Source organism: Hibiscus syriacus, unplaced genomic scaffold (assembly GCF_006381635.1).
Source record: "Hibiscus syriacus cultivar Baekdansim isolate YM2019G1 unplaced genomic scaffold, ASM638163v2 tig00117056_pilon, whole genome shotgun sequence".
In the NCBI taxonomy this organism is placed as follows: domain Eukaryota; kingdom Viridiplantae; phylum Streptophyta; class Magnoliopsida; order Malvales; family Malvaceae; genus Hibiscus; species Hibiscus syriacus.
This window is the reverse complement of record NW_024063539.1, coordinates 5,581,434-5,605,215: the sequence shown is the minus strand read 5'-3', so window position 1 is coordinate 5,605,215 and position 23,782 is coordinate 5,581,434. Positions and strand designations below refer to the sequence as shown.

The 23,782-nt window shown below is 36.1% G+C and overlaps 2 protein-coding genes across 2 annotated transcripts; one reads left to right on the top strand and one right to left on the bottom strand.

The window, feature by feature from the left end:
• Positions 1-1,084: 1,084 nt before the first annotated feature.
• On the bottom strand, positions 1,085-23,707 carry LOC120198316 (protein seele-like; the record flags this gene model as incomplete). Its single annotated transcript, XM_039199653.1, has 10 exons — positions 23,515-23,707; positions 23,382-23,408; positions 23,193-23,272; positions 22,500-22,572; positions 22,109-22,166; positions 21,521-21,572; positions 21,337-21,361; positions 21,162-21,259; positions 9,654-9,659; positions 1,085-1,088 (listed from the first exon to the last, which is right to left on the bottom strand). Coding segments are annotated over exons 1-10 (519 nt in total), but the record flags the coding sequence as incomplete, so codon positions are not given.
• Positions 12,938-15,015, top strand: LOC120198315 (probable protein phosphatase 2C 27). Its single transcript, XM_039199651.1, has 4 exons — positions 12,938-13,114; positions 13,484-13,678; positions 13,891-14,096; positions 14,185-15,015. Exons 1-4 carry the CDS (start codon positions 12,938-12,940, stop codon positions 14,738-14,740), a joined length of 1,134 nt encoding a protein of 377 aa, XP_039055582.1. The 3' UTR covers positions 14,741-15,015.
• Positions 23,708-23,782: the final 75 nt, after the last annotated feature.

The following is a 23,782-nucleotide window of genomic DNA, read 5'->3' as shown; positions in this document are numbered from 1 at the left end:
GTTAGTTTTTTTAATCTCTTATTTTTATTTTGAATTTTTTGTATTATTATTAGATTAACCATTTCACTGAGATTGCTAAATTCATTCGGTTGCTGCCAATACTGTTAAACTGTTTAGTCTTTAACCTTGTGAAGTTAGTATTTGTCTTTGTTTTGTCTTTTTGTTGAAGAAACCCTAAATCGCAACACCAAATTCGCAACGCGAAAATAAAATCGCGTTGCGATTTTCATTTTTCGCGTTGCGAATTTAAGTTTCAGAAACTTCTTTTATTCTTCAAATTGAAACTTGAATGAATTGCATTACTTCAACCAAAAAACAAAAATAAATACTAACTTCATAGTGTTGCTAATTTAAGTTTCAAGAATAAACTACTACTCTTTATGTTGTCCTTGAACCTGCACTAAACATATATGTTGTCCTTTTTAATGTTTATATAAATGCTTACTTCTGGAATGTTATCTGATGCATTTTGTGAACTATGATAGAATAATGACTTGGGTGAATACCGTGTTAGTTTGAAACATATTTGGCTTTGTTTTCACTGTTTAATATCATGTCTGTTTATAGTGTATAATTTGTAGTTTTTGGTATATCTAACTTGGTATGTTTATTGTTTTTATAGAAATTTTTTTCGACTGCATTGACCTTAAGGAATAAATTAAGTCTAGCCACTAAAATTGCGTCGACGCTTACGCCTAGGGATGGCAATGGGTCGGGTCGGGTCGGGTTTTTGGGCCACCCGACCCGACCCGAGAAGAAAGGGTTTTTCACCCGTGACCCGACCCGACGAAATTAAGGTTTCACCCGACCCGACCCGAATATATGACTTAGAAACCCGACCCGAAATAATAAAAAAAAATTATTCAATGAAAACAGTGACTTAATTGAAAAAAATTATATATGGAGGGACATTATTGTAATTATCCCTAAATATATAGGATAAAATTATATATATTTTTCGGGTCGGGTCGGGTCGGATTTTTTTCACCCTAAACCCGACCCGAACAGTACATTTAAAAAAAACCCGACCCGACCTAAACCCGATTTTTTTTTAAAAAATCCGACCCGATCGGGTCGGGTCGGAACCCGTCAGATTCGGGTTGAGTTGCCATCCCTACTTACGCCTCTACAAAAAAAAAATTAGGATACTTGCTTAGGGCTATGGCTGAAAGTGCAACATACGGGTGGAGATGCTATGTTGACACATTTGTTTCTTCATACCATGACTAACGATCTACCCGAGGGGGTACAACGTGGTGATGAGGAGATATGGTTTCATTTTCCTCCGACACCGGCGTATACTTGTTTTGGGTGGGAGGAGTTTTGCTTAATCACTGGTCTACGCTTCAGACACGATGATGTAGGTCGGTACACTAGTCATATCGCCCGCCCATCATGGTTATATCGGGTTTTTCCTGAGCTGGCAAAGTCGAAGCCGAGTATACACGTCGACGACTTGAAGAGATTATTTGATAAAGATGGTTTTACTCGGATGGATGACCTTGATGTTGTCCGAGTATGTCATTTATTACTTTTGCATGCCGGCTTTTTAGGCAAAGAGGGCAGATAACCAATCTCCGAGGACCTAATATTATTAGTAGATGACCTAAATGCATAGAACCTGTTTCCGTGGGGTTCATATCTATGGAAAGCTACCTGGAAGAAGTGTCGTCTGCCTTTGAGGACCAAAAACGTTTGCGGGGCGATGGTTCTAAATACACTTTGACAGGCTTTACTTGGGCCTTTAAGGTAAGAATTTCTATATAATGTTTCAAAAATTATAATTAATTATTTAATAATTACTAATGTTTGTGTATTATATTATTTTGTAGATTTGGATATTTGAGGCTTTCCCCAGCATGCGGACATATGCGATAAAAAGATCAAATGATATTCCTAGGGCTATTACGTGGAAGAGGATCCGCATGTTGGATTGGGAAGATTTACTCCCATATACGACGATGAATGATGTAAGTTAACACACAAATAATATCATATATAAACAAGTTATTACTAATACAAGTTTAACTTTGTTTGAGCTTTTATATTGTTAGGAGGCCAACTATCCATTACAGAGGCTGACACCCACAGAGGCTGAGCTTGCCACTGATTGGTGGCAAGCTAGTAAGCGGTTTTTTTATGGGACAGATGATGAGCACCCCCACTTCAAGAGCCATCACCTAATCGGGCCGATTCTACAGCTCAACACCCGGAGCCATCACCTGATGGAGCCTCTTCTCCACCTCCACCATAACCTATTCCATCACATCATCGAGCCTCTTCTCCATCATCACCTCATGATAGGCGACCGGCAAAGAGGCCAAGACATTTATCTCCCTGTTCTCTACCTTCACGGGATGAGTTAGGGGAATTATGTGATGAGGTCGGTGCTTTGTGTTATGACGTCAGTACTTTACGTGAAGATAATGGTGCATGGCGTGATGAGGTTCGATCTTTACGTGGTGAGGTGGATTTTTTACGCGATGATAATGGTGCGCTACGTGATGAGGTTGCCGCTCTACGCGATATTGTTTCATCGTTACAGAATGAGGTTCATACTCTACGTAATGAGGTAAAATATGTTTAATAATATACTAAAAATGCAAATAACCTTTTTTCGGCATTATTTATTTACTAATTTATGTATTAATTTATTTTCAGCGGCCCGATAAGATAGATGTTTTACGTTGGGTTTTTCTTACACGACGGGGTTCACGCATTAGATGTCGTGCACGTGCCATTACGTCTCCGTTCACCCCACTAGTGCCAAGACTCCGTAAGAAGAAACCCGATGCACCTATCATCATTCAAGAGGCGCCTCATATCGTTCAAGAGGCCCCTCTTATCATCGAAGAAGCCCATCCCACCGTTCAAGAGGCCCCCGTCATCTTTCAAGAGGTCTCGCCCGCCGTTCAAGAGCCCGATTCATATGGCGTCATATGTCGGCATATTGATAAACCCCCTCCCGTGCCTGATATGATGGATGCGAGTTGGCTTTCGTATGTGTTACCGGCCAGTACCATTCCTCAGCAGGAGAGGGAAACACTACCGGACACAATTACGGATAATACCCTTTGGGCTAAGACCGCAGTTGATTTTTATCTACATGAGCGGAGCAAGGGGTGTTATTCTGACCTATGCCAAATCGACGATGCTATTCATTTGTTTCTTGAACGGTCTTGGTGGGGTGTTTTATTAGGGGTTGAAGATAATGGCTATCTCGAAGGGTATATTCTTCTTATATTGCATTTTGATTAATTTTTTTAAATTATTAATAAATTCACTAATATATTTATTTTTTTTATAAAACATCATATTGATGCATGTGTGTCACGTCTTCTAATAATAAGGAAATTGAAGAAAAGAGGTACTCGATGGACTATTATGCCGACGTCTTTTCACGCAGCTCACTTGAAGGATCATAGAGATGCTTCATATAAGTTGGCTAATGGAAAAGCTAAACTTTATCCTGCGTGGTGGGAGGTCGATAAGGTTAGTATTTATTTTTTGAATGTTTTAAAGGTTTTCATAAATTTTATTTGATGTGCGCAATTATTTATGATTGCAGATATTTATCCCTATTATGGAACATCGTCATTGGCTTCTCGTTGAGCTTCAGCTCTCATCCCTGAAGACAATGGTATATGACAGCATGTTGAATTACATACCATTGTCTGATTTGAGAGATATTATTACAAAGGGATGGAGCGATCATTTGGCTAAATACTTGAATGCGATTGATTATTGGACAAATTCTGGAAACAATAAGCCAAAGAAGTTCAAAATTACAATGATCAGAGACGAGATTGCGCCACAATAAACGTAGGGAGCCAGAGGAGATTGTGGTCCTCTCGTATGCTTGTGCTTTGAACGTTTGACGACAGGAAGTATACAGTATCTACCTCTCACAGATAGAGATAGAACTGCAGTAGGCTTGTGGTTTCGGCATTATATGGCCAGATCGATATATGCGAGATGTTGCCTACCTGCATCCGCGTGCTGAAAGTTGTACATAAACAATTGGTAAGTTTGAGCAAGTATTGTTAACATATATACTCTTTAATTGGTTTGAAAATATTTGGTTAAGTACCTAGAATTCAGTAATTTGTTGTTTGTTGGTTTTAGATGTATAGAAAGTGTTGTTTGAGCAAATGTTTGGTTTCTGCATGTTAATCCTGAAGTGAGCTGCGTGAAATGTATTTGTGCATAAACAACAGTCTGGGGTACACTTTTTTTTCTTTGTTTAATTGAATTTTACATTGAAAGTTGATTTGTTTAATTGATGAGGAAATAAGATTTATTTTTTGATTAATTAATTTGTAAAAGTTGATTTGTTTAATTTGATTTGTAAATAAGAATTATTTTTTTGCTTGTTTAATTGATTTATAAAAGTTGATTTGTTATTTCTAAAAAATTCAATCTGCATTATGTTTGAAGGCAAAAAAGACCTGTTGAAGGTACAAATTCGCAACGCGAAATAAGCGTTGCGATAGTCAAATTCGCAACGCGATTTTCGGTTTGCGAATTTGACTATCACAACGCTTATTTCGCGTTGCGAATTTGACTTTCGCATTGATCGTAACATACAACATCAAGGTATACACAACATCAAACACATTCCAAGCTATAAATACAAGTTAAGGACATTTGAAGAAGCAAGAGAACAAATATCCAAAAAATCAAACAGAAGATAAAATCCCAACATGAGCAACTGAACATATCATATCAATGTTCAAACTAAAGTTGTAGATTTTGATTTCCTTTTGCTTGGCACCATATGAGATTTGGATTTTGATTTCTTTTTGCTTGTCACCATATGAGCTTTGGATTTTGATGAGCATCGGAAGCATTTCAAACTTATTATTTTTGTTATTATTACAAGTTGTAGTCCTCAATTATCAGGATTTTTAGTTGAAATTTGTTGCATTTCTCGTATACCACCCAGATTATACGCCCGAAACATTTCTGACGCTTTAAAGTTGACCAAAAAATACGATGGTCGGGATTTCCCTCGCGTTTAAAGTTGAAAAAAAATTTATACATACAATGTTCAAATAATGTACCCATAACAATGTTCAAATAATGTACCCACAACAATGTTTAATTAATTTGTTGTTTAATTTTCAATCTGCATTATGTTGAAGGTAAAAAAGACTTGTTGAAGGTAAATTAACAACGCGAAAGTCAAATTCGGTTTGCGATTTCGCGTTGCGAATTTGTCTATCGCAACGCTTATTTCGCGTTGTGAATTTGATTTTCGCGTTGATCGCAACATACAACATCAAGGTATATACAACATCAAACACATTCCAAGCTATAAATACAAGCTAAGGACGCTTGAAGAAGCAAGAGAACAACTATTCAAGCAATCAAACACAAGAGAAAATCCCAACATGATAACAACTTAACAGATCATTGCAATGTTCAAACTCAAGTTACTAATGAATGTCTAACTGAAAATGTATGCATTCACACATAAAATACACATAATACAACGTTTGCAGTTAAAAATCACCTAAGTTAATAAGTCCCAAAAGGTGAAGTCGGTTGTGATTGGGATTTTGATTGCGATTTTGATTTCCTTTTGCTTGGCACCATATGAGCTTTGGATTTTGATGAAGATCCATTTTTTGGTAGAGGAAAAGATGATTGTGATGACACTGGTGATCCACAGGTCAACCTTGTATGACCATTTTTCTTGCACCGACTACATGTCGATATCCTCTTCTCTTCACCCTTAGACGGTATACGATCGTGATTTTTGGTTGGCCAGGTAGCCTGCTGTCCATGACTGGTGGCAAAACTATTTGTAAGTCATCTGGTATGTCCCACTCAGAAGGATGTGGACATGAGTAGACAATCTCGGCATAAGTCTGTCGATATACTTCTGTAGTGTAGCAATCCATAACGTATGTGCTTGAATCATCTTAGTTTAGATGAAGAGCAACTTTTATAACATGGCCACACGATAACCAGATGTTTGTCATTTCTTACAACTACACGACTTTGCATTTAGATCGACAAGCCCATTTAAGTTATTATCCAATACTTCAAACAAAGTGTTTGAACATGGTTCAACTCTCCAGGACGTTGACTTCACAACACGTTTCGTTATCTTTTTTTCAGTCCATGGTGTAACACGACGTTCCAATGTTCCTGTAAATTTAAATAAATAATACTTAGTAAAATATATGATAAGTTACGAATTTAAAGAAATAATACATGCATGGTTTCTTTTCTTGTAGTACCACTGTTGAATAGTGGCTCGAAAAAACTCCATTAACATAGTAATGGGTAATTTCCGGGAATGACGACTTAGAGCGTTGATTGATTCTGCACTATTAGACGCCATAAAACCATATCTTGCTCCAAGTTGATGTACTCTTGACCATCTTTCAAACCCGACATCTTCTAGTGTTTGAGCACATTGAGGCAAAACACGTCTTAAACAATTTATATGCTTATTAAAATCCACTTCCCGATAAGCTTTTACAACCTTTCAGTATGTCCATTTGTGATTTTTTATACCAACATACCTTGATTTTAGATTTCTGTACAAATGAACACCACAAAGTCCATGAAAAGCATCTGGGAAACACCTTATAACAGCGTTGTCAATTGAGTTTGCCCTGTCATATATGATTGTCAGATTGCTAATAGGACCTATACAATCCCTAAGATGCCCCATAAACCATGTCCATGAATAAGAGGTTTCAGATTTTCCAACCCCGTAAGCTATTGGCAGTATCCCATTGTTAGCATCCATGACTACTGCTAATAAGTTTACTCCAAGGTATCGACTTTTCAAATGTGCTCCATCAACTATAATAACTGGGCGCATGCAAGTAATAAACAAACGAATCTACAAAATCATATACACAAGAAATATAATCATTTAAATGTGAAATGCATGCAACTAACAAAAATGAGTCAACAAAATTATAATTATGTACTAACCGCAACACTAATGGTGATAAACAGCAACTCAAAGCATCCATCTCTATCTGTTTTGATATGAGTTACCAGCCCAGGATTTTTCAGCTTTAAATTGTGATAATAAGCCGGCAGTTGGGCAAACGATGCTTCTGGCGACCCCCTTAACAATTCCAAGGCATAACATTTGGCTCTCCAAGCTTGAGAATATAAGATACTAATCTTAAATCGAGCATTCATGTCAGTCATAATTTCATGTCCCCGATATACCCTTCCATTCAAAAACATTAACTCAGCCAGAAAACCACCCAACACCTTTTTGTTTGCCTGTCTATGGTGAGGAAAAACTTGGGTTCTTGAACATGTATGTTTATCAATAAAAGTCCTAACTTGAAACATTTCGCAATCTTTTATCCTCTTTGCAATCATACGCCACATACAGTTTTTTTTCAATCATACACCTTGTTTCGAAACGATCTTTGCTTGATTTGTTAACTCTTAGTTGATAGCCATCTTCCACACATTTCGTATACAAAGCTATCTTCAAGTCTTCCTTTGTATCAAAACAATCATCTTTCTTGATACAAATAACTTTTGTGTAACAATCAATTGATATCTTTACCAACTCTTCTTCCAGTATCTGAAGTAATTCTGACATATTCCAGTTATACTCTCGTGGCATTTTCTTCTTTTTCCTTTCTTCAGGGACTTCTTCTTCTTTTCTTCTTCTTTAGGGTTATATGAATTACAGAATGGATGTTCAACATGTTCATTCATAGTCGTAACTTCCTCCTCATTATCATCAACAACATCTTCCTTGGCAGCGGCTATTTCATCATCAAAATTCGGGTATTGACCAATATCAAAATCATTACATGCAGGGTTTGTTTCTTCTTCCATCACATCATCAAAATCTGAGTATTGACCAAGATCAAAGTCCGGGTATTGACCAAGATCAAATTTTGAATACTGACTAGTACTCACAATTTTTTCTGTTGGTTCATAATCGTCTAACTGGTTAATACAAAAACTAGAATTTGGTGCTGAAAGTTGATTGAGATTTGGATTAGGAAAAGGTTGTGGGTCTTGAGATTATGTTTGGTATTGGAAATGTGGTGAAACAAAATTTGCTTGGTGATGAAATTATGGTGGAACCATTAAATTTTACGTTGAAGAACTTAGTTGATTACTACCCGCTACTGACCCAACTTCACTACTTATAGGTTCAACAACATACAATGTAACATCATCTTCTTGCGAAACACTAATGTAAGCAATGAATCGTTCAACATCTTCATTTTCGGTTAACAAATAAACTTTACCTTTTCTCAGATAAGATAATCTAAATCCACTTAGAAGCTCTAAATTCAATTTTTTTGTAACATGTAACATTAGAGTTTCATAAGTTATCTTTTTTAATGACAGTTTTAGTTGAAGATTCATCGGTAAAGACACATATTGTAAGACACCATGAACATTCTCCCATGACCCTCCAAAACACAAATCTATCCAAACATGATCAACATTAGATGATTTCATTCTAAAAATTGTAAATTAATTTACTAAACAAACGAGCTATAAACTAGATATCATCACTAACTTAGAGAAAAATATATCTTTATTAAGTTGATAGTTGATAATTTGGGAGAGAAATCATTGAAAATTATATAGAAATAAAATTATGTAAAAAAAATTAGAGATGGGGAAGGATGTCGTTGGATATAGGAACGGATGTCGCCGGAGAGAGTGATAGATGGAGATGGAATGAGTTGTGATTTAGGGATTTAAGTTATGAGTTACTGCTGCTGCATTGTTATATACCCAAAACATTTGTGTTGTGAAACTAAATTTGTGTTGCGAATTTGAAATTCAGTTGCGAATTTGAAATTCTGCGTTGCGAATTTGACTTTTGTGTTGCGAATTTGACTATCGCGTTGCGAATTTGACTATCACGTTGCGAATTTGACTTCTGTATTGCGATTTACAGATTCGCGTTGCGAAATTGGAAAATCGCAATGCGAATTTGGAAAATTGCAATGCGATTTACATATTCGCGTTGCGAAATTGGAAACTGGGTTGCGAAATTGGAGTTTGCGTTGCGAATTTGTTGGTCATTTTGGCAAATCTAAAAAAAGTTGGTTAAATTCGTATATTATTAGGCATTTTCGGTCACTGAGGTTATTTTCTCTTAAAAGAAATACATATAATCATACTGGCTCTGATTAATAACAGAACCATCGAAAATAAAATATTCTTTCATTGAAGTGTTTTTCATATTGTCAACTCGTCTGAGTTAATTTGTCTAAGCCAATCCGTACCTTTGATCAAAAAGTCAATTTTTTTGAAAAGTTATATTTTATGTTTTTCGATATCTTGAGTCCGAATTCGAAGTTTGTTTTTCCAAATTCACACTCGGTAAGCCGTTTTTCAGTGTTTTATCTTTGGATTCAATTTGGTTTTTTGATTAAGTTCAGTTTCTGACGTAAATTCGTTTACTATGTATCTGAGAAATTATTAGACATTGGATTCAAGTTTGAGAGTGATCGACTGGAGTTTAAATGTTCGATCGGTGGAGGACAAAAATTGAAGTAATACTTTACTACCTCTTTGCATGTTATATGGAGCATGTTGATAATGGATAAATGCATGAATGCAAATGATTGGTCTATTATGCATGTTTAAGTGATAAATTGGTTAAGACACGATTGAATTACTTAAAGGAATTGAAAGACTGATAAGAAATGATTTCAAGTACATTGATTAGTCTGAAGAGCTAATAATATCATAATCTCTAAATTATATTTATCATCGCTAAAAGCTTTAATATTGAAATTACCTAAGTAAAAAATACGAAATTGCCCATATAAGGTAAAAATGGCTCGGACTGACCTGAGAGCGAAAGTACCTTGAGAATTTGTATTTTAATTCGATAAATCATTGTTTCATCAGTTAAATTCCTGACATGCTCGGATAGTCACTAATAATTAGATCCTAACATTCGTGAAGGTACAAGACCTATAATTGTTGATTTATCAGCAAACACCTAAAGACTAAAATATTGAAAGTATTATTCATGTTTGAATTATTCAGAAAAATTGAATTAAATGGAAAGATTGGACGGAAGGAAATGATTGGAATACCCTTGAATTTTAATTTGACCAAAATGTCATTACACTGCTAAAATACCAAGATTACCTCTAAAAGCTAAAAAGAATACTGAATGAATATATCTGACCAAATTACCAGAAAAGGTACATATGTTTGGATTGATCAGAATTACCGAAATGTCTTCAAGCTACAAAATAACTAAAATAACCTTCAATGTTCAAATAACCAAAATACCCTTAACTCTAAAGGAATCAGAATACCTTGAAGCCTAAGATGATCGAATTAACCTCTACTGTTGAAGTGGTCCATTTTTCTAATGACTTAAAATAAGTTGATATTGTTGCAATTCATGAATAAATTAAACATCACTGAAATATTTGTTCATCATGTAAAGATTTCAGTGGGTATAAAAGAATGTATTATCTCAGCATGTCATTCACCATCGCTTGGTAGTTTTGTATTACGTAGCTTCCCAAAGCTCACTTTTTTTTACTCATCATTTCAGGTTAAAATAATTGTACCAGTGCAACTATCGACATCAGTATAGGAGTTCTACCGACGTTACTTGCGAAGTGCGATGCATGTGATTAAGGGACATGTAATTTTTATTTTATTTTTATATATGAGTCTGAAACCTGTTTTAATTCTGGATATTGTTAAATTTTACTCTTAAAATATAAATTGTTTTACAGTTTTACGAGCTTTAACAAAAATTTTAATTTTTTTCAAATTTTTTTTAGTGAGTCGCTCTAATAATCTTAACGTAACACCTCATATCATATCAGACGACCTCCATCGGAATGTGGGTGTTACACTGGACTACTTTCGGCATCCCAAAGCTCAAGGTTTGTAAGTTATGGGTATGGGGGAGGTGAGCAGCATCATAATGGCATGCAGCCAACATCCATATCACGTGCATTGTATTTCATGGCATGATCAATAATGATGGGGGATCACTTATAAAAGTAATGATTTGATTGGTTGAAATGAAGCAAGGAATAAAGTTAAAAAAGTGGATGAGGATGAGGCTTTAGGTTTAAGAAACCAATCATTTCTATATTTACTATTTACTTTCCAACATTATATCTATTGCATACTTATATATCACCATTACATCAAATAATATTACTCTTATATATATATATATATATATATATATATATATTTATTCATCATTAATAAAATATATAATAATATATTATTATTTTTTTATATGAATCAAAGTATTCATTAAAGATTACAATAATTAATCTTTTGTCGTGAATACTCTCTAAAAATATTCAAGGAATAAAATAAAATAAAAAATTGGAAGAAAAAAATTATTAAAGAAACTTTTAATGAAAATTATTTGTTGTTTAATTATTCCATTGAAAATATGTTAAAAATAATTATATACCCACGTTGACGAGAAACTATTAAATATTAAACTATCATTATTTTTAAATATTTTAAATTTTAAATAATTTATTAGTTTTATTTTTTAAAGATTAAGTAAACCTTAAAATTTTGTAAAAAAAATAATGATATACCTTTTCATTTTTAAAATCATTATTTATATATAAACTATTACATCAACATTGTAAATTATTATATTAATACAGTAACGATCAATAACAATTTTTATAGATCAAATGATTTATGTCTAAAGTTTTTTAATTTAAAATTTTAATTAAGAATAAAACAATAATTAAAAAGTTATTGTTTTTTTAAATTATAGCATCTCATGAATCATTAAACCTAAATAATATTAATAAACATAATAATACGTCATAGTATGAACAATTTTCAACTTAAAGGAAAAAAGAAAGTCTTTTACTCGGTTGTATAACAGTATCTTAGCCGAAATAACAACTTTCCTCCAATGAGAGGCAGCCACGTCAATGCCGGGAATCCGAGGCTATCCATTAACGGACGTTAACGAACCTAACCTCAAAGATCTGGAAAGGCGTTAAAGGAGCAACGAGACAGAGATCCAACGGCTGGGAAGCTCTGGTGGCAACTAACTAAAACAAAATCCCATCCGGTCAACCTTGAGTTTTCACCAATAACTGAAAGCCACGTGTCTCATCGCCATCCTTGGCCCGCGACAGCTTAGAAGATCCAGCAGATTACCTGGAATAGCCGGTGGCCAACCACATAGCAACAAAGGAACAACAAGTTTAATTTTATTTTATTTACTTTAGTTTTCATCGTCCAATTCTCTCTTCTGTTCTCAGGGTTTTCTCTTTATCTCTTGGATCAATCTTACAATCTCACCAAATAACAAAATTTAAGCGCCAAGCACCAAGAAATCCACCATTTCTACACCCCCTTTGTGAGCTTTTCTTTTCAGCTTTACTCGAATCTTTGGAGTTTATTGTTTATTGCTCTAGTCATCTGTTTTTTTTTCCTTTCTGAAATTAATATTTTGATGTTGTTTTCATCGATTGGATGCTTTTTTCCGGAGTTATGATCGGGGGTTCTTTTAATTTTGCCCACTGCTTCGAGTTCTTATAAAAAAAAACCCAATTTTTACCTGGTTAGTTGGATACCTTCATCAAGGGTAATTTAAGGGCTTAGTTTCATGTAAAGATTGAATCTTTTTCATGCGAACTGCTTAAGGGTAGTTTGATCTGGGAGTTGACTTCGATTCCTTGCTGTTGGATAGAAAATTTTACAGCGTTCTTATTGCTTGGGTGATTTATTCTTATTAGCTATTTTGTTTATCCGAGGGGCTTTGATTTTCTCTGAAGAATTATAAGTTGGGTTAGGTTTTTGAATATTCAAGCTTTATTGGGAAAATTTGTGAGAAGTGGCTATATAGAATTCGGTTGTGTTTATTTAAAGGGTTTGGCTTATATTGCTTTAACTTGAAAGTGTTCTTCCGAGGTATTCAATTTATGGTTGGGAAAGGAATATGGCTGCGCGTATGGATATTTCACCTCCATTGCCAATCATAGAAGGTGGTTACACTAAGGGTAATGTATCAGACATGGATAATGAAAAACAAGTCACTCTCGGGAAACCTCCACGTCACACCTCGATTATGCAGCATTGTGTGAGTTCGGGGAGGATGATTGCTGAGGCTAATTTGGTATGTTTAATCTTTTGTCTAATCTAGCCCCTCTTTTGATCATTATGAGTTGCAGGAGCCTGAGCTTTAAGGACCTTCTACATTAGCATAAACTATGAATGCAGCTTAGTTGTTATTTAAAATGAAAATTCACTTATAATTGTGCTACATTGCATAAGGGCACTGATGAATCCTTTGGGAGTAATTGTAATCCTCAAGTGGCGTTTTTAAGACTATTTTTGCTGCATAACCTTTTGGCTTTTGACACGTTCTCAGATTAGATCGAGTTTTTAGGAGAAAATAAGGATTATACTGTTTATATTTTGTGTTTCGACTTTCTCACACACCATTTTGTTAAATGCTTTGACTTACTGCTTTTCTCTTCTCCAGGAATTGGATGTTGGTATTGTAGTTCACAAGTCATCTTCTGATGATAAAACTGAGTTTTTGCCTGTCATGCGATCGGGAAGTTGTGCTGAAATAGGACCCAAACAGTATATGGAGGATGAACACATTTGCATAGATGATCTTCTCGGACATCTGGAGATGAATGCAAAGTTACCTTCTCCAGGAGCTTTCTATGGGGTATACTTGTTAGAATATACAATATATGACCTGCCTCATGTGGTTAATATGTGATCTTGAGTTGAACCATCTTAATTTATGTGGTATCTGATTTATGCACTTCCTTCTATCTGTCATCGTTGATAGTCTGTAGTGAAAAACTCATGTTCTTCTAATGCTTCTACTGATATCGTATCGTTTGGCCATTGAACCTTGAGAATCCATGTCGACAGGTTTTTGACGGTCATGGGGGAACAGATGCGGCAGTATTTATTAGGGAGAATATCCTGAAATTCATAGTTGAAGACTCTCATTTTCCAATTTGTGTGGAGAAGGCGATGAAGAGTGCTTTTCTGAAAGCCGATTATGCCTTTGCAGATGCTAGTTCTCTGGATATATCCTCCGGCACCACTGCATTAACTGCTCTTATTTTTGGAAGGTAAGTGAGCCACTGATCGGCAACGGTATTATTCCTTTTTGGATGTTATTTCCGTGAATCCTTTTCTAACATTAGTATCTGTTTAAAGAACCTTGGTTATTGCAAATGCTGGAGATTGTCGAGCTGTGCTGGGAAGGCGAGGTAGAGCGATTGAAATGTCCAGGGACCACAAACCCAATTGCACATCTGAAAGAATAAGAATCGAGAAACTCGGCGGAGTAATTTATGATGGCTACCTTAATGGGCAATTATCTGTGGCACGTGCACTTGGAGACTGGCACATGAAAGCGCCAAAGGGATCTGCCTGTCCTTTAAGTGCAGAGCCGGAGCTGCAGGAGACGGACCTGAGTGAGGAGGATGAATTCTTGATAATGGGGTGTGATGGGTTGTGGGATGTTATGAGCAGTCAGTGTGCCGTGACTACGGCAAGGAAAGAGCTGATGCTTCATAACGATCCCGAAAGATGCTCAAGAGAGCTTGTGAGGGAGGCATTGAAGCGCAACACTTGTGATAATTTAACGGTGATAGTGGTTTGTTTCTCAGCTGATCCTCCCCCTCGAATAGAAATACCACAAAGCCGTGTTCAGAGGAGCATATCATCGGAAGGGCTGAATTTACTAAAGGGTGTGCTGGACTGTAACTGATGAAACAGGGGATGGTTGAAAGATAATTTGCTCCCAAACGCATCGGAGGGCGAAATGGTCGTGGCATTTTTCTACTGAGTAGCTGCAGCTGCCCCATTGCACCATGGCTGACATTCAGGGACATCCTTGTCATGTAGAATATATGATTCTTTTGGAGTTTTGAAATCCTGTTCACCAGAGATACCTCATCTTCTTCCTCCTGTGTAAATAAACTGAATCTTGAGAGATATGTGTTTACCACTCTTGATAAATTAAATAATTGATATCATTCACCATTAATGGTTGGAGTTTTCTCGGTACCATGCCCGGTTTTTTTTTTTTACGTTGGAAGATTTCCATAACTAGTCGCATGCAAATCTGATTTGCCATGGGTCATCAAACCATGCTAGGGGTGTGTAAAACTCGACACTCGATTCGACCCTAAAAATTTAATTCGATTTCAAATAAAGTTTGAGTTATAAAATGTGACTCAAATAATTCGAAATTTTTAGTAATTAATAGACTGGTTTTTAAGTTTAAATCGAGTCTCTTAATTCTACATTATATATGTATATCATTTATGAAAAAATATGATGAAATATATATGTATATCGTCTATAGTTTTAGAAATCCGTTTAAATTAAAATTAATTAATACCATAACATTATAAATACGACATAATGTCAAAAAATGTCAATAACATATGACTAAATAGTCATTTTGGATCATTTGTTTTGGAACATTTTGACCTCTAACATCCTACTTTAGGGGGAAAAATTCTAAAGTTTGATTAAATAATCATTTTAGCCTTTATTTTATTTATTTTTTTTAGAATTTTAGCTTCCGTTTTATTTAAGATAAAAAGATTTCTATTTTGGAGCATTGATCGTTTGTTGACTAACAGTTTTTATTAATGGAAGGATCTTTTCTTCCCAAAATGAACCATTAGGGATCAAAATGCTAAAAATATAAATATTAACAACTCGACTCATATTTTATAAATTTAACTAAAAAAAATTCAAATAAAATTTTAGTTATAAATATTAAATAAAACTCATCAACTCAATTAACTCAAATCTTTTTAATCGACTCCATTGAATACTTGTCGCTAAACCATGCAAAATGCAATTAAAGTTAAAAATGGAGCGTAGTTGTGTTGGATAAAGTTGAGATGTGTCTGATAACAATTTAAGTTGTCATGTCAAACTATGCAAGAAGGATATATATATGAATACAACAACAACAACAACAAAACCCAATTCCCATATGTATGGGGTAAGGGGGAGGTAGGGTAGTAGGCTGCCCCCAACGCCAGGTTGAGAATAGCTTCCGTGAAAGACCTCCGGCAGTCAGAAAATTAAAAATATAGATAAAATGCAATGCATGTATAAATAATTACATAAATACATAGCTAAACAGTATTCATATGCAGTCATTAATATCATATGTGCTTCTGTAATGGGGAGTAATCCCTGCAAAATAATCCCTGTGAAAGAGTCTCTGCATATAGACAGAAACCTAAGACCCGGCTAAAATTAACATAGGAAACATGATGAGAATGATACACATGAGACAACGATAGCAAGCCCAGTTCTAATATTTCATAAATACCAATAACAGAAAAGTATAAAAAGTAAAAGTCAAGGAAATAACTACAAATGCATTTAAAAGAAGACAAAGATGATACACCCTATAGATGTGACCCACACTACTCGACTACCCTAGTCTTAAGCCTCCATAATTTCCTATCATAGGTCATGTCTTCGGTAAGGCCTAAATCCCTCAAATCAGATCTCAAGCAGTCATCCCACTTCCGCCTTGGTCGTCATTTCCTTCTGGCACCGTCGACTGTAATCGACTCTACCTCCTGACCGCATCCGACGGTAGTCGCCTAAGGACGTGTCCAAACCACCGTAGTCTTCCCTCCCTCATTTTTCGGAAACAGACATCACCCCTAAGGACATCCTAATAGCAGAGTTTGTCGTCATATCCCACAGATTCCTACCACATGTCCATCGAAGCATTCTCATTCTGCGGCCTCTATCCTCCTAACGTGATCCTTCTTGGGTGCCCAACATTCTGATCCATACAACAGCGCTGGTCTTATTGCCATTCTATAAAATTTTCCCTTAAGTTTTAGAGGCACCTTCTTGTCACACAAAACTCCAGTAGCAGCCTCCACTTTAGCCATCCCGCCTTTATACGGTGTGTAACGTCATCATCTACACCCCCATCTTTATGTATCATAGACCCTAAGTACTTGAAACAATCCTTTGAGGGAAGAACGTGTCCTTCGATGCATACTTCTACATTTTCATCATTTGGTTCCCACTGAAGTTTGAACATAAATACTCTGTCTTTTCAATATTGATCCTTAAACCTTTTTCTTCCAAAGCAGTCTTCCAGGTAGCCAGTCTGCTATTCAACTCAGATTTTGTTTCAGCCACTAAGACAATGTCGTCAGCGAAAAGCATACACCAAGGTACACCGTCTGGTGTCGCACAATAGATGTCGTCCATAATCAAGGCGAAGATGTAAGGGCTAAGAGCCGACCCCTGGTGGAGTCCGATTTCCACCGGGAATGCCTCGGTGTCGCCAACTGTAGTCCTGACGTAAGTAGTAGATCTACAGTACATATCACGAATCGTCCGGATATAAGCAGTTGGTATCCGTCTCGTTTCCAAAGTCTTCCATATCGTATCGCGAGGAACGCTATCATAGGCCTTCTCAAGGTCAATGAACGCCATGTGGAGATCTCTAGACTTTTCCCTATATTTCTCCATAAGCCGTCGAAGTAGATGAATCGCCTCCGTGGTAGACCTGTTTGGCATAAAGCCAAATTGGTTTTCCGAAACCCTAGTGACTTGTCTCAACCTAGCCTCTATCACCCTTTCCCATAGCTTCATGGTATGGCTGAGTAGTTTAATACCTCTGTAGTTACCACAACGTTGGGGATCTCCTTTATTTTTATAAATTGGTATCACCGTAGACTCTCTCCACTCCTCTGGCATCTTGGCAGTCTCTAAAATAATATTAAAGATGTTGGTCAACCACTTAACTCCCTCATCTCCTAAGGCTAACCACACAGTGATAGGAATTTGATCAGGACCGACAGCTTTCTCCCTTCCCATCTTTCTAAGAGCCATTTTGACTTCCTCAAACCCAATCCTACTTGTAGGGCAGTCATTGGCCGTAGTATGATGGTCGGCTGACCCAACAACGATATTATCTCTACATGGAGAGGCACCGTCATTAAATAAGCCAAAGAAGTAACTACCCCAAACCCTCTTAATATCCTGTTCTTTCGTTAAAAGAACACCATTGTTGTCCTTAATAAACCTAATGTTACCTAGATCTTTTTTCCTAGTCTCCCTAGATTTTGCAAGTCTGAATATGCCATTTTGTCCTTCCTTAGTGTCTAATCTCTTGTACATTTCCTCATATGCCTTATCCTTTGCTTTAGCTACCGTTTTCTTGGCTTCCGCTTTGCCTCCTGGTATCTTTGTTTAGCTCCCGACCTTTCTTCGTCGTCATTGCATTGAAGAAACTCCTTGAAGCAAGTTTGTTTTGTCTTCACCTTAGTTTGGACTTCGTCGTTCCACCACCACGATTCTTTATGTACCTTGGCCTTCCCCGTCGACAACCCAAGGGTTTTTTGCCCACCTCTCTGATGGAATTTGCCATATTTTCCATAACATATCTGCGTTATTTGAGTTTGTAGTTTCAAAACTTGTATTAGACAAAAGCTTACTCCTAAAGTCATCAGTTGTCGCTCCATGTAAGTTCTTCCAGAGGATCCTAGGTTTACCCAGTTTAGCCCTCCTATGCGTGCTCCGCCCGTTGGGTACGCGGAACACCAAAACCAACAATTTGTGTTGTGATGTACATGCCTCTTCAGGGAACACCTTACAGTCAATGCAAGCCCATCGTTCCCGATTTCTAACCAAGATGTAGTCGATTTGGGTACAATGTCCCCCACTGTGAAACGTAATCAAGTTCGCATCTCTTTTATTAAATAAGGAGTTAGTGATCACTAAGTCGTGAGCAGTAGCAAAATCAAGCAACGTACGCCCCTCATCATTCCTGTTACCATAACCGAAACCTCCATGAACACCGTCATACCCGTCGATTGCACTACCTATATGGCCATTGAAGTCTCCCCCTATGAAAACTCTTTGGTCCTCCGGGATGCTCCTAAGTACAATATCTAACTGATCCCAGAAGCAACGTTTCTCCCCCTCCCCTAGGCCAACGTGTGGAGCGTACACTGAAAGGACATTAACCACTTCCGCTTCTATAATAACCTTAATCATCATGATCCTATCCCGGTATCTACAAACTTCAACAACATTTTCCTTGAGACTAGAGGATACCAAGATACCCACCCCATTTCTAGCGTTATCTACTCCTGAATACCACAACTTGTACCCATTACACTCTCTGGCGCGAGCCCCTTTCCACCTAGTCTCCTGAATACATGCAAATCTATTTTCCTATTACTAAGTACGTCGGTCAGCTCCAGCAGCCTAGCATTTAATGTGCCTACATTTAACGAACAAACTCTAAGTCTAGTCTCCTTGACACCACTCCGTTGAGCCCTCCCCCTATACTCCCTATGAGATCTAAAAGAATGACATGACCTCACGTAATCATCTATAATCGAAGCTATGTGGGACTATGAAAAAGAATATCCAAAGAAGAAACCTTTCTGAAAATCCTTAGACCCGAAAATGCAACACCCAAAAAGCAAAAACAGTTTATAAATATTTATAACAGATATACTCAATTTGAAATATAAATAATGATATAAGATACTAGAGGTATAGGACAATGAAAAAAAAAAAATGATCTAGTAACTCCTACCCAGAGCAATATAGCAAAATATAGATCCAGTAGTGCCTTATAATGATTTTTAATTTAATATCAAGTAATATAAATATGATTATAATAGTGTAGTAAGTGATAATTCCAAAAATAAAAATACTAAACAATCACATAGATACACCTACTATTAATACAGAATCAAAACTAGTCGTAAAAGTAGCATAATACGTTTAAATATCTGGCCAACTACTATATGTACCTGACCGGCAAGTAAGAAGTAGTTGCTATTTTTTGGCGGGATTATTTTCCGACGAAGGTTCTGCTGTGGAACTTTAATGGGGTAGCCGGAGTCACCTGTAGAGATCACCGGTGGAATATGGTTGCGGTAACGTTCACCTGCAAAAAGCAAAAGTAACTCCAACGAATATCGGGAGAGAGAGAAGGTTCCACACTTTCCTTTCTGGATCTCCAGCTTCCGAGAAACGAAAATCAGGTGAGTGAAAGAGTAGATCTGAGGATTTGCGGAGCTAAAAGCAAAGGAAGAGAGCAAAAGGATAAGCGTAGGTGGGAAGCGAAAGTAGATCCCAGTCCCGGCCTAGAAGTTCCTCCTTTTATGCGATATTTGTCTGCGTTTGTGGAAGCAAGCAGAACCCAGATAAAAAAAACTAAAACAGATATTGTGTAATTTTTTTTAATTTTACACTTTTTAAAATTATTGGGTAGGTAAAGGTTAACCGTTGAAATTAACACTAGAAAAACAAAAAAGAGATATATAGAGCATAATTGAAGAGGTTTCACTTTAAAGAACCTGGAAGGCGGCAAAAAAACAAATGATTTGAAGGTGGAAACAACGAATACATGGTCCAGAGGGAGATATTTTGTTTAAAGTTCCAGAAAGAAATCTCTCAACTAAACAGTCACGTTTCAGTTTGCTGCAGCACATGGAAACTTTTTTCCATAAAATCTCTTCTCCCACTGAACCAAGATGATTTAGATGATCTATAGTTCATTACCATCCGAATCTAAATAACTATCACTGCATACAAATGAGTGACAATGTCAGAACACCATACAATGAGACCTAGTGAAACTGCAACAAAAGGGAGACTCCTTGATATAAGGTTAAAAAAGAGGACAGAAATCAATTCTAATAGTAAGGTTTACTTAAGAACGTAACTCTTTAAAAGTAATTTGGGTAACATTTTATGTTGAAACTGAAAATATTACGTTCCCCATAACAAATCATGTACATTGCATAACTATTCCGATTGTAGCCTAAAAAATTATTGTCAAGACATTCTTGATTGTCAACGAAATTATTATCAATTGTGTAACTTTCTAGAATAGACAGGTTACATTTTAAGTTAAAACCTATTGTAATGTAACATTTTTTGTTGCAACCGAAATTATTATGAACTGTACAACTTTTTAGGTCGGACAGATTAACAATTGAGGTTAAAACCTAACGCAAATTAGTCTCAGGTTAGGCCTCAGCACAACAGAACTACCCGCGACAAAAGGAGAGTGTAAACTATATAAAATCAGAATGAAAAAGAGTTTTAGGATGGAGCCAGAACTGGTTTCTTGAAAAGAGAGGAAAGAGAAGAAATAAAATCATGTATACCTTGACCCGCTGCAGTGCTCGCTCAAATCTTCACATAGAAGTTTGCTTACATCTCCTTGCTTAACGGATCCGTTCTTTATCAATTCTGTTAACTGCATGAATTTGATAGCAAAGTAAGAAATAAAATTTCAGATATGCATTAAGCTCACACTCAGGAATGAAATTTCACCTCATCTTCAGTTTCCTCCAGTAACCTATACCATAACAAATATAAACTTGGTTATTATAGTATAGCTGCCATTCAAATTATATTGTATCCAAAAAGAAACTGCTGCCTAAGAAATTAAAAAAAAAAAGTATCTTTAAGAAGAACGCGTGATAAGAGGAATAGTGTAAACTCCATGTAGTCTCACTGTCCACAATAAGAGGATATATCTTTCGAGTATACCTTAGCTTCTTGCTTATCTATCAATAAATTAAAATGCGAAAATAGGGAAATACTTTAGAACTTAAGAAACAATGGACAATCGAAACAAAAGGAACTACAAATTAACAGCATCTCTAAGAACATGGTAAACATAGAGGTAACCAGTAACATGAAAGTATATAAAACAATGGCTCAGTAAATGGTTAGGAAGTACAGAAATCCTAGAGATATCAAGCAGAACCATCGGAGAGATGGCATACGCACATGCAACTTATGCCTCATATATTTTAACAATATATACAAATGTATGAATCAGAGATAAGTTCTTGAAAATTTTAGCCCAAAATCAGATTGATGGACTAATCACATTTGCAGTGAAACATATGATTTCAGTCTCTGATAGTGGTTATGATTGATCAAGGTCTTCTCCTGCCAGTTTTACGAAGTAACAACCATAATTAGATTATTAATACTTGCCACTGTTCCCCACCCTCAATAATAATAATAATAATAATAATAATAATAATAATAATAATAATAATAATAATAATAATAATAATAAAATGGCCCATACCAATAGTGAGAATGTCCCAGTTATCCACTTTGATCCACTCACGTCGAGATGAATCTATCTGCAAAGTGAAAAACGGATGAAATAACATGTACTTGCATACCTAGATGATTGAGCTCTGTCATAAAGCATACTCAAATATAAAAACAGATATCAGAGAATCTGAACAGTCTATATATGAATATAGTTGTGATTCCTACACATTTGCATATTTTGTCAATGCTGCCACAAGTTCATTATCTGTTACCAAACGATAATAGTTATATTGACAACATAGTTGCTACAAGGTATTCAAATAAATATTCAGTTAAACTTCAAGGAAAACATAACATCATGTTTAAATATGAATTCTCCTATAAATAAACGCAAGATAAAGAGTCCAAGTAAGAACTACCTTTTCAAGTGTGTAATCTTGCATATTTTCACAAAGCCCATCCAATAGTTCAACAGCCCTAAGCTCACTCATCCTAATTTAAAAAGAGAGACAATTTTAGCAAAGGTATCACGTATACAGGGGAATAAACCATAGATGAAAAGTAAACATCCTTTCTTGCTGTAACCATGCAATCTCCATCAATCACAAGGGCGTAAGTAGCAGTATATATCTGCCACCTATCAATTAGCCAAGCTTTAGTCGAAAATTCCCTTTTGAAACTCATTGTTTATAATATGGCAAAGAGTCATTATTTTGTGTTAGAGTTTGCTAAAAACTGCCGTTAGGGCTCTTGTTAAGGTTAGCTATATGAGAACCCATTGAGCGGCCTCAGTCAAAAATTCCCCTCTACAAGATGTGTGCATTGTCAATGGCTAAGAAAATTCTGAACAGATATATGATGAATGTCTATGCATTGATCAATGTCTCACTTTCTAATGCTTCCTTTTACTACCATGTTTGATCTTTCACTAATTTTTTATTCCTACTCTTCCATACTGTTCGTAATTGATCTTCAACACTACACCCAGCATCAAAGAAAAACAGGAAGCTGTTTTAATTCAATTTCTAAAATAAAGAATTTTGATCGAGACTAACGAGCCGCATGAACATTAGCAATGTTGGCTTTTTTCCAGGAAAATTGTTATATTATACCTGTAATCAATAACCTTTCCTTGGCGTTGACCTTTCGAGTCCAAACGATGTCTCATATCCAAATGATTCCTCGGTTTTTCCTACATATATATAAATTATCGATTTAAGTACCAAATTATAGCTCAATTTGCCGAGAGTGGCAGTGATTTAAAGGCAAATGTAAATAGAAGAGAAGCCCGTAGTCCTTACCTTAGACAGTTGAATCTCTAGCTCTGCCTGCGAATCATCCAACGAAACAAAAATCAGCTGATATTTTGAAAAATAGGTAATTTTGACAGTGAGTGAAACAACATTTGTGTTCATCAACGATTTCCATTATTACCGCGACGGCATTGCAAGCAGCACATTTGTCGTGGATGCAAGCAGCAATGGACAAAATGGAGAAGATGGAAAGGAGCCATAACGTAGAAGCTGCCATCTCCAGTCTCGGTCAATGTTCTCGAATTTTCTTTGGGCACGCTAATCGCGAATTCGTGATCGTTGAGCTACTTAATTTGAGGAGCTAGATCCGGGTCGGGCCTAGCGTAGTTTTGTTTCAGTAGGTACCGGGATCCGGTCGTGGGTTGGATTTAAATTGAGAGTTGAAAGTC

Excerpts from the sequence above, each read along its gene's own strand:
- LOC120198315 (XM_039199651.1), top strand. The coding sequence starts at position 12,938 with ATGGCTGCGCGTATGGATATTTCACCTCCATTGCCAATCATAGAAGGT. Across the intron at positions 13,115-13,483 it reads TGATTGCTGAGGCTAATTTG|GAATTGGATGTTGGTATTGT; the intron begins GTATGTTTAATC and ends TCTCTTCTCCAG. Across the intron at positions 13,679-13,890 it reads CTCCAGGAGCTTTCTATGGG|GTTTTTGACGGTCATGGGGG; the intron begins GTATACTTGTTA and ends CCATGTCGACAG.